Genomic DNA, 11983 nt, shown 5'->3' with positions numbered 1-11983 from the left:
AAGTGTCCTTACAAAGATTTAAGAGCATGCTTTAGACATCTGCTTAAAAAATAATATAAAATATGGTCTTCCTCTATGAATACTCAGCTTAGGGGTTTATGGCATTTCTTCCAAAAATTTTCTGTGGAGATCCTGGTACCAAATGCTTTCTATGCCTCTCTAACCACGGGAAGTAAAGCAATTCATTAGAAGGTATGGCAAAGGCAGCTTTCTCACTGACTAATGTCCTCTCTTGAGAAGCAGAACCACTGTCAGTGGATTAATCTTGACAGCTTCAAGAAACACTTGCCAACAGGGCAGATAGAGATTAATTTATTTGCACAAAGGTGTCTTCCCCAGCTATATAAACAATGGATTCCCTCTAAAGCCTTACCTTCAAAGATATTTCTGTGTAACAAACGAGTACTGTAAGAGAATTCCTACATCAACACAAGTCTCTGTTCCAGCAGGAAAAACAGAGGTGTCATCCCACCAGTCAGTCTTTGCTTGGGAAATAGCTTTTATAGGAGATACACTTAATTCCCTATCAACATTAATGTCAGTCTCTATATGCTGTAGCTGGCCACACACCACTGCTCCAGCAGTGCTCAGTATAAAGCTGTTTGTGCTTCAGGATACAAGAGCCAGGGAAGGGAGGAACTGGAAGGACCTGTGAGTTGAACAACACAAGCCAAATGCTCACCTGCAAGAGAGCAAGAGCACGTGTAGACCACCACAAAACTCTTTCAGTCAGAGAGGATCTTATAGGAAGAGTTTTTTTTCCCCAGATGTAAACTACAGTAACCTGGAAGCTTTACTAATTGCTGTAACCTCTGATGCCCGCAATGGAGCAAGAAGAAAAAAAATGAGCCTGTGGGCAAAAATTAGCACAGTTTTGGAGTTTGGTCTCCACTCTGGCACCCATTCTCCCATGCAGAAGTGGCACAGAGATTTGGTGCTCATCACAGTGACCCTCTTAGAGTCAGCTAATTATCTCAGAGCTGTCACTGCCCACCAGCACTCACTCCAGAAGCTGGCTGATGGAGTCAGGCACATGCCTGAGTATAGCCTGCCTTCCCCAAATGGGGGAATTTCCCTGATTCCTGGAAACATTCTTCCTTCTCCACCAAATTCTATCAGGCCTTCTGTTTGATGCTCTGTTGGAACAAATTACTGCTGAATTACAGGTTGTTACATTGGCCACAGCTTTGTCCTGAATACCAGCAGCTTCTTCTTCTTTTGCTCTCTGTTCAAACAAAGGAAACATCATTTTCTCCATACTGTGCTCTGATAGAAGATGCAGGCTTGAGCTAAACTGCTTTAACATCTTGTTTTGTTAGATGGGATTTACCCACCCTGGCAGTAACTTCTCAGCAGAGAAGGAAGGGGCAGAAGGTTTTCAAATGGTTGCTTGCTTTTTGTTTTATGATCAAAGCTTCCTTTGAGACAGAAAGAAAGAAAAACTGGGCAGTTGTGAAATCTATGGGACAATGAACCTAAAAGCTGCTTTTTGCTAAAGGCTGGGTTATTAAATTAGATTACTAACAAAAACCAGAAAACCAGACCTTTTGATTAACTTACATGGAGTGAACCATCCAGACATTCAGGGGAAAAAGAAAACTGTATTTCTTAACATGATTAACACGATTACTGTGAATTGCCAGAGAAGGAAAATAGTTCAAAACTACCCTGATCAAACCTGGAAATGCATTATGTGATGCAATCCAGGGTGAAAATTCTGCTCTTTCCGCTCTAGAGGGTAGAGAATGGTGTGAGAGCCCGTGCCACTGGGGGATGGGTGATCCTGAGAACATCATTTAGCCTTCCTGTGCCTTTTTTTTTTTTATTGGACAAAAGAGTCCAGAACAAGATTTCACCCCTCTCCAAATATTACCCTGCATACATATTTCAAGAATCAATGTTGTAGCTGAAGCATTTTAAAGCACAATTTAAACCCCACAGTTTTAAATTTCACTTTTTTGAAAAGACTAACTTTTTTCTTAAGTATTTCCTCCTCTTTGAAAGGGAGAAACGCAAAACAATCGAGGATAAGGACCTACTGCTTCCTTGCTTTTTCACTCACAATAAAAAAAAGCAGAAGAACATGTGAACATGAAGAGGAAGCAAAAGAACATGTGAAGAGAGTCAGGAAGAAAATCTACTCTCTGTTTTGATTTTATTTCAATAGGAAAAAGTCAAATGTTGACATCATATTTTTGTCGACGTTGATGGAACGTGGGGTAAAGGTGGAAGAAGAATCACCCTAAATGATCTTTTTTTTTTGTTTCTTCAGCTGCATAGAAATTATACAATGGAAATGATGCTTGTTAATGGTAGCTTTACTTTTACCTACATTACTGAATGTCATTGCCCTGTGTACTCTGCTACCACAGCTACCTGCAGGGTCACTACAAAGCCTCACAAATGCTCTTATTTTTTTCTGATATATGTAGCTTTTCCTTTCTAGGATATCAGAGTTTACCTGGATCTGATCACACATTTATTTCAGTATTGTTATGGAAGCTACATGCTTCTAATGACAGTGGGTCAAATTCATGCCAGATACAACAACATTTTAGCCAGGGAAATTATGCACTGGGCAAACAGTACACAGTGGACTACTCTGTGCTGTAAGTGATTTCAGACCCCAAATACCTCATGCTCTCCCTTTGGTGGATGCCAGTTACACAATAGTGAAGTCATGTGTGAGCACTGAGAAGCCTCTGTGCTCCAAGACCTCACGTTGGGCAACCTTTTCAACTGCTGACATTTGCACATTTTGTTATTGACCTTGGATGAAACAGATTGGGGCCCAAGTCCTTACCCAGGCAAAATCCCCAGGAATTTCAGTACAATTTTTGCCTAAGGACTGTAGGAGTGATTCAGCCTAATGTGAGAACTAATGTCCTAGAAGCTTTTTCTAGGCAGCATCCTAATTATAGGCTGGAGCTCGACATCTGTAGCACAAACCCATGCTGCATTTCGCAACCTGAGCTTCTCTGCGAAGAACCACACAACAGAAACAAAGCTGACTTATCATTTACAAAGGCCTTTTATTAGCTGTCCTCAAACTCCAGTATTTATATTAAGAGCAGTGTATGAGCTGCTTCAAAAGATGACAAGGTAGGAAAATGCCACTGGGACTGTTTTTCTACTGGGCACAGCACACAGCTGGGAGCTGCTGCCACTCCTGTCCAAGCAAACCATGTGTTGGAACCTCTGCACAGCAGTACATGGATTTTTTTTCCCCTAGAAGAAGCTGGTGGCACAGTGAACACCAAAAAGCACTTCTTTTGTCCCTCTGTCTCCAGGCGAAGGAGAATAAATCTATCCCAGTTACTAAACTCCTTGTGAAGTACCTATCAGGCACCCTTGTGAAATGCCTACAAATTGTTGGCACTGCAGCTAAGCTCTTCTTGGTTACCAGATGATTATTTTCCACATCAGTGGACAACGATAAAAGTAGAAGAGATGGTGTTTTCTTTCTCTTTGGATGAAGTGTTGACAGACAATAAATCATTTTACGGCACCAGCATTGATTTCCTTGTATTTAAACATGGAAAGCAAAATGCAACCAGGTTCTATGATGCATTTCTCAAGCCACCAACTGGCACTGGAGGAATTAAATTGATAAAGATTTCATTTTCCAGCCTGTGCCTCTTAGAGCTTTTGTTTAGATGATCTTAAATTCCATGCAAGCCCCCTGTGTTTTTTTTTTGTTTTAATTGCTTTTTGACAATTTATGTACCTGCCTGTCGAGGGGTGGTTGTCCATGTCCTTCCATGTGTATGTGAAATACACTTGGACAGATTCTGTGGCTGACACTAGAATAATACAGGATGAACTAACTTGCTGTCAACAGACAAGTTAAAGTATGCTCTGCTAAACAGAAATTAACTCAGAACAGCATCCTTTTGCTCACACAGTAAGAAGACAGGGGTTTCCAGGCAGTGAGGGTCAAGACTGGATGTAAAATAGATATCTTGGAAATATCCACTCTCTCATTTTCCCCTCTGCATCTTCCATGTTAATTCCCCAGCTGTGCACTTGCCTGTTAGATTTCACTGCCGAAGATGGACCAAGAGTTTTTTAGGCCACCCTGAAATTTTAGCCTGCAATGAAGTCTTTGAAAATCCTTCCTACCTTAGACATTATCCCACAGCACCATGATATTTTATTTCAGGCTGAAAGTAATAAGCCACTTGCTTGTCTGTACACTAAGCACATGATTTGGAGGCCACTGAGCAGGCTGACTTATGGAATTACAAAATGTACAAATTGAACAAATGTACGAGTTGAAGTTGCTGTTCTTTTATCTTGGTATCATGATTAGATCTGCACACAAAGCTCTCTCCATCCAACAGCTGCACATCCCTATCTGTCCCAAAGGGCTGCACAGGATGTAGTGACAGCTTTCATTCAAGGCAGTGGCGGGTATTTCGTACATAACCTCACTGAAATCAACGCAGTCTCCTTGAGGTACATAAATTGACTGTGAAAAAGGCAGTCAAGTCAATAGGAATTGGATAGATAAATGCCTGGACTTTTAGAGGCAGGTGGTCATGCTTTTATCCCTGTTACATAATAGAGTCAAACTACTGTAGGAGCTCTTGGAAATAAAACCCTGTTTGGGTTGAAATTACTGAGGCTTCTGCTCCTAGAGTTCTAAAACTCTTCCCTTCTCCTTTTTAAACTACCATCTCTCCTGTTCTTGTTTATGGCCTGATGGTGCAGAAGCACAAAGTATTTCCATGAAAGACACAGATTTTCCAAAAGCTCTAATGGTCCAAGAGGTACCAATTTCTTCTAAAATTTTGCTTTTGCTCCTGAAAACTTCTTCCTTGTCTCAAAAGCATTTTTTTCTAGGGAACAGTCTCATAAACCTGTGATTAAATGCAGTCTACTTCTTAGTTATGGTGGTGTTCACAAGTGACGGTAGTCTAAAGAGAGAGACAAAACCTGTAGTGCACCAAAAAGTTAGGTTGTCATTGATTCCTTAGAGGCAGTGAACTCAGATGTTAATGAAAATTTCCAAAGGTCACTAAGGCACTGCAGAAATGCTCTGAAGGTGAAGATTGAAGACTATTTCTTTTTAAACTGCCTAATTTTTTATATATATTTTGGAACCTGTCTGTATTTCTGCACTTTTTGTCTTCAATTGTGCACTATTCCTACTTAAACTGAGGCACAAATCTGCATATGCAGACACATACCTTTCATTATTTAACGTACCATCTGAAATATGATATGATTTTGATAGGGAACACATTGATTTGTACTGGTTTTTTATCTGCTGTGTTACACGAAAACGTCATTATCTACAGCCATCAGTTCCATTATAATAGGGCCTTGCAGAATGATTAGACTTTAAATTTTAGTAGGGTAGGCTACTTGCAAATCAGTTCTTGATTTTACAGTCCTATGTTGGATATGAGTTAACCAGAAGAATTAATTGTCTTGAATCATGGAATGCCTTTAAAAAGCAGTGGGCTTTTTTACTTTTAGGGACTCTGTTGACAGTAGTGAGGTCACGCTCTCACTGCACATGGTAGCACCAAATAGAACTGAAATAGAAGGAAACAGAGGGAGGAAAAAATCTGAGCACTCAGAAACATCAAATTACTTCGCTCTGCCCATTCACAGATTATTTGTGACCCCACTGCACTCCGTGGGAGTTTTGCCAATTAATTTCAATAGGAGGAGAATCTGGGTTGGATTGAGGTTTCCTGCTTCTGCCCACAGCTACAGATGCATTCCAGACCACTCTCAGGAAGGGAAAATAAACGGGCAAATTCCCAGTAACTGTGGCAACAGGAGGGACGGTTTTCTTTGCTATCATGTAATTTTGAATTCAGTAGCTGTTCTGTGACATGACGTGTTTCTCCCCTCTGTCAAATTAATGCTTTCTTCCCATGTGGAAGGCACGTCAGTGAAAGAGCACAGAACAAAACCATCAACACAAACAGCCCCCAGAATCCTTTCACATTTCCCACCTCACATCTGTCACAACGGCAAAACCATGTTTGTAAACAACGTGGAAAAACTGCTTTAAACTTGGTACTTCCTCAAAACACAGGGAATTACCTCAGCCTGCTCTGTGAACATCTCTCAATCTATGTGAGAGATGACTGGTGATGTGCTATGGAAAGAAAAGCTAAAGGCTGCACAGCTTGTCCAGCTCTGGCTCCGTTCATCTTTCTTTTTCACCGTTTCCTTCACTAAGGTCCTCTCTGTTGTATCCTTGGACTTGATAACTTCATTAAGGGCTGAAAACACCCAGTGACACTTTGGGCAAGGTTTGACAGCCTCAGGAAAGCAGCAGCATATGCAGATCATGACTGATGATGCCCTAAGGACTGTCACAGGCAGTTAAACCGAAAGGGGATGCAAGCGAGTTTCTCTTCCCTTCCACTTTGTGTCCTTTGTTTTACAGGAAGCAGTTCCCATGCTGACAAGAGGGCAGCACTCTCTACAAAGTTAAAAGACAGCAAAACCTGTCTCTGTAGCTGCCAAGGACAGAGAAGAGACTGGAAACATATGTTCTCTGTGTTTGGGATGATTCTGTTTAGGTAGACTACCTGGGTCAGAGTCCAGATGGTGTAAACTGCTGAGTCTCAGAACTTACATTAGCTGAGTCTCTAGATTAATAAGTATATTTTATTTGAACTTCTGAACTATTCTGATACTCTTTATTAAAAAAAACCCCAAACCTCCAAACAACCTCCAAGGGAAAACCAAAGAAGCAAAAACTGACGTGACTTCTTTAAAATATCTCTGTGAATCACTGTCAGAGGTCAGGCAGAAGCATGTGTCCCCTGAGCATCAATACAACACAACTGAGGCAAAGGCCACACCTGAAGTTTACTGAGCTAACACAGCAGCTTAAGGAGGTCTGGACTGCCCTGTGCAGTTCAGATAATTGTCATCTGAAGCTCTCAGGGCTGATACCTTAAAAGTCAACATTAATTAGTCACTGAGCAAAGTGTGCTGGAAAGGACAGTTGCACTCAGCTGTGGAGTTCAGGATGCTGTACTAGAAATGAAGTGATGAGCTTTGAAGAGCACTTGAACAAAAGACACTGAAGGTGCATTTGAGGCAACTGAGCCAAATACAAGAAAACAAGGAAGACATTGGGGTCTTGGTGATGTAAGCTTGGTCTGGTAGTAGGTGGGATTCAAATGTCTTGAGAACACTCAAGCCAAAAGGATTCCTTTGGAATCCTTCCTTTGGAGTTTATTTTGTAGATGGCTTTTGGGAGAGAATGAATACCATCTTTCTCCTTCAGTTTGACCCTGCTGGTGATTGACTGCTGGCATGAATGCCAAAGCATTCAATGCAGGAGATAACACACCAAAAATAAACTTCACCCTAAACAAACTGCCCTGCCCTGTCACTTATCACAGTACCTTTTCTGTGGTGTAATCTTAAGCTGAAACCATTGAGGAAAGGGTCTGTACTTCTCAGTTTTTTCTGACTCAGATGTGAGAGGACTAATTTTGATAAACCATGTCTTACAAAACTCACCTTATCAAATTGAACAGGAAGAACTGAAAGCAAGCTGGAGATACGTTACCTTTCAGTTCTTGATATCACCACCCATAAAAGGAGCTTGCTAGCTCAAACATGGATTGACCACACTCAACAGCACATGCAATGAATCCTCATCTGATTTATTCATGTATCGTATGCCACAGAGCAGGAAATTTTGGCCGTGATTTATAAATTCATTTCTGAATGGCTACTGAGGGCAATTTGTGAAAGTAAACTATATGACCTATGAAAACACCAGCATAAAAATCAAAATAACCTGATTTGGGAAAAGTCTGAGCGAGTCACCACAGTCACTCCTTCAAGTCCAGATACCTAAATATCATGGGTAAAACCTGATATTAATGACCCAACTTTTTTCCTTTCTTTTTTTCTAAAAGAACTTCATTTTTTTGGTAGCAATAGTGCTTATGAATATCTTAAACATCATGAACATCTGTTAAAAATCTTGCTGAAGAAAGAAAGGCACAAGTTTCCCATGTCCAATCTTCCTATTACAGGAATATATGTTTCTGGCGGGATCATCCCATAGGTTTTGATCTTTTGGCAAGAAGGGTGACATCTAGGGACACATTTCATGTCTTCCAAAATCAAATGAAGAAAAAGCTCATTCCTATGGTGAAAGCCAAGAGTAGAGCCAGTGTCCATTGACTGTGTAAAGGTTCCAAGTCTGACATTTCTCAAGTGCAGAAACAGCAATATAACTGCTAAGTGTTTCTAAAGTGTTACACAGCCTGTGTTGGGAAAAGAGAAGGTGGAAGAAGATTCAAGAAAGGTAATGAAATGTTGGGAAGCACGGCTTTCTTCAAGCCCCTCCTTCTTCAGGATTTCTGATAAGAGATCGTTGGTGAATTTCCACTTTGTACAAACATCTTGTCAACTCCAAAAAAGAAGAGCAAGAAATAACACCCTTAGAAGAAATGTCTGAGAGCTTAATCCAGCCTGGCAAAAGCAAACACAAATCCACTGATTTCAGTGGAGTTACAGATGGCCCACTTAATGTACAACGGAGCTGATTTGGCCCTCCTCCCATACTGTAGCACTGCTTTCCCTAAGAAACCTTTGCTTTCAAAGGAACCAACCATGGGCAAAGAGCCTGCAACACTGAACTACAATTGAATAAATGAATAACAGACACACTTGTATCTTAAAACTCTTTTCAGTAGTGGACTTTAACAGCAAGTATTGACCTTTTATCTATTTAATATCAGGATCTTATGCCAGTATCACAGACAAAACACTGAGGGTGTGCAGAATATCAATTACTGTACACGTATTTCTGCTTCCCATGGCTTCCTACAAGCATTAAATTGGAACCATGTATAAGCATAGTGCATGTCTCAGGAAGAACTTGTTCTTCCTTATAAGCCACCTCAGCACTACAGCAGATGGGCACAGGCTTTTTGCTAAAAGCACAGAGGGAGACAGAGAAGGAGAAAGAAAAAGAAAGTGAGAGGAGAAAGTTGCTTACTGTTTCGAGGCTTCTCCTCATCCATGCCTTCATCTTCATTTTCTGGATCAATATCTTCTGCTTGAGTTATCCAGTCTAAGTATCCCTTCAAATCCTCCTCCAGCTGTTGCTTTTCCCGTAGCTTCTGGAAATCGCCTCGAGCCTTAGCCTTTTCTCTTTCTTTGGAAAACTCCCTAGCAAGAGGGAGGGAGGGACAGGACATGGGTGGAAAGAAGGAAGAGATGGAAAAACAATGGGTTAGATTGATTTCCACTAGAAAGTCTCCTCAGTCTGTGTAGCACACCCAGCTGTCTCTATTTTTTGCAAGACAAATGTGTACGAAGCACCCTTGCTGCACACACACATGTAAAACAGCTGGAGTGTCCACATTTCTATCAATACTTAGGAAACGATTAATACCTTTTTTTAAACTTTAATTCTCAACATTTGATTGACAATTCAAATAGAACACACATGGAACATTTATGTACAATTTTATGTACAATACCAGACATTTTCTAACATTCTGTAACACTTGGTGTTCTCCAACGGTTATCTCCAAATGTCTACATGAATAATGATTAACGATGAACTGTTTGACAATAATCTGGCATCTGGAGAGTGAGATGGTGGCTCTTTTAGCCAGATTTCAATCTGTGTTTAAGATTATATATGTAATCACAACCAAACTGGGCTAGTTTAAGTGTAATTAATGGTACTCACAACTCTGTACACATTCAATTATGGACCATTTCAGCCACAGTACTGGAAAATACAGTTAAAAACTCAGACCTCAAAGTTTTACTGAAGACTTTTCAGCATTCAAGGCTCTTATCTGACATGAAATCTGTTTTTCAAATCTCTCATTGGGTGGACAAATACGATAAATTATGGGTAGATAAAGGAATAGATTCTGCTAGAAATGTCACAGACATCTGATGACAGTTTTATGAAAGAGCATTGTTAGGAATATAGACGTAAAACAGGGCATAAGAACAAGAATTTCCTGTTGCTTAGTTATGATCCTGGGTGCTTGGCTTTGCCTTCTTTTTGGCTGCAGTGTTGTTTCTTCTCCTCTTTCAGAGACACTTATACAGCAATAATTTTTTTCAAGAAATGCTGACCTCCCTTATTTAGAGACTCATGTGGTTCTAAACCAGGTTTTAACGCTTGTATTTTAAAAAGTAAGCTTAATGATTGTGAAAATTGCTGGACCAAGAGTACTTAAGCATTAAATCTTATATCTGCTGAAGCAGATCACCACACAAGACACACAGAGCAGATAATACAGGCCACTCCTTCTAGAAAAGAGAGGTAAAGCCATTCTCCCCAGTGCATTACCCATTACTGCTGCTGAAGAATGTCAGCAACGAATGGATCTTAAAAAATGCTGCTCCACTTAATATCTGTCTTAGGTTTGCTCCTGCAAAAATAAATAGGAGACCTACCAATGATTTTGGTCGCCTAATATTAGGATAATGAAAATCCTAGCCAAAATGTTAATTTTGTGAGTGCCATGTTGCTGCTACCCAAGTAACTGAGATGGAGGTGGGCTTCTAACAGTGATGATGAGGTACTTTCCTCCTGTCTGGTCCAAAATCCACTGAAAGACTTCCATGGACTTCACAGGTTTTGGATCAGGTTTTCAGTATTATGAGCTGTGCATGAAACCAGCACTGCAGCAGGATCAAAGCAGGATGATCCCTTAATTTCTAGCCAAAATATGTGACAAAGTATGCCAGTGTGATCTGCACCCCTGTCACGTTGCTGAGGGTTCAGCCTCTCCCATGGGAGTTTGATAATGAAGGTGGAAGTGAGGAAGTGAACCACTGGCTTCTCTGGCCTGAAGTTAGCTTACAGTTATCTCTGGGCCCAAACTCAGCTTCAAGGCATGAAAAAATGAAAAATGAAATTTTCTTATCCTGGGAGTGATATTTTACTATTTACAACGTAAAAGAAACAAACAACCCCAACAATAATAATAAAAGCCTTACAAAGAATGTTAGGAAAAAATCCATCAATGGTAGTTACATTTTCTGCTTCAGTAACACCTTCCCCCTGGGTCTGCTACAGTGCTCTATCCAAATTAATGAATTAACTCTCAAAAAAATAATCGTTGAATGAATCTATGTATTATTAAGCCTGTTGAAATTCCAATATTTCAATTTTTGGCTTGTAAAGTGTTATTTTAGAACCTAAAACAAATGGGTCCAATTTCGAAATGGGCTGAACCTAGAGTTTTCTAGCCCAATGGAAAATACTGTGATTGCTTCGTGTAAATGACCTGCAACTCCATGTCTCTCTCCTTCGTACATCACACATACTCCACATCTCAGATGACTCTCCAAAGAAGACAACTCATTTAAATTGTCTCAATTTCTATGCTCTACTAACATTAAACCATTGAGAACAGGTGGCTCAGGAAATTGCTACTGCAATTCAAACCACCTCCCATGTGGCATGGTAGCCTGTACTCAGGCAAATGTAGTTCACAATCAAGAATTACTATCAGTGGTCGTTTTCCATCCCATGGGAAAGGAGCTGGAGGCCAGGGGAGTTGTGCAGGTGCACACATCCCTGCTGCCTCCAGCACAGCTGGCAATGAATGGTCACTGTTTGCAGCTCCAGCAGGCCAAGGACCAAATAAGCTTTTGATGGAACTACCATCTTGAGTCTGGAGGTAGTCTTCTCAAAAAAGACTGCACTGTCATGGCAGGACAAGGTCAGCAAAGGCTTGCAGAACTAGTAAGCAATCTGTCTCTTTTCAGTGAACCCAAAAGCATCAGTATAAGGGTGGGTGAATCTCATTGTTTTCACCAGAGTTCAGTTTGTTCCACTTTGCTTTACTTCTCCCAGAAAACTGTAGAAATGCCTGCCAATGGGAATACCAAGGAGCAGAGTATTCTGGAGAGATGTTCTCTCTGTGTGAGGTTAGAGTGGGTCAAGATCATAAACACCCAGCTCTGCATTATGTGCTGTTTCAGAAGAAAAATCATCTTTCCCTTT

The 11983-nt window shown here is 40.6% G+C and overlaps 1 protein-coding gene across 1 annotated transcript in view; it reads right to left on the bottom strand.

Annotated features, from left to right (window-relative positions):
- CACNA1C (calcium voltage-gated channel subunit alpha1 C) overlaps positions 1-11983 on the bottom strand; it is a 470627-nt gene that overhangs the window by 134170 nt on the left and 324474 nt on the right. The window contains exon 9 of the mRNA XM_017726196.1: positions 8999-9171. Coding sequence (XP_017581685.1) covers positions 8999-9171 — 173 coding nt within the window. The remainder of the gene's footprint in view (positions 1-8998; positions 9172-11983) is intronic.

This window comes from Corvus brachyrhynchos, unplaced genomic scaffold, assembly GCF_000691975.1.
Source record: "Corvus brachyrhynchos isolate BGI_N302 unplaced genomic scaffold, ASM69197v1 scaffold191, whole genome shotgun sequence".
NCBI classification, from domain to species: Eukaryota; Metazoa; Chordata; class Aves; order Passeriformes; family Corvidae; genus Corvus; species Corvus brachyrhynchos.
This window is presented reverse-complemented; position numbering and strand designations above follow the sequence as displayed.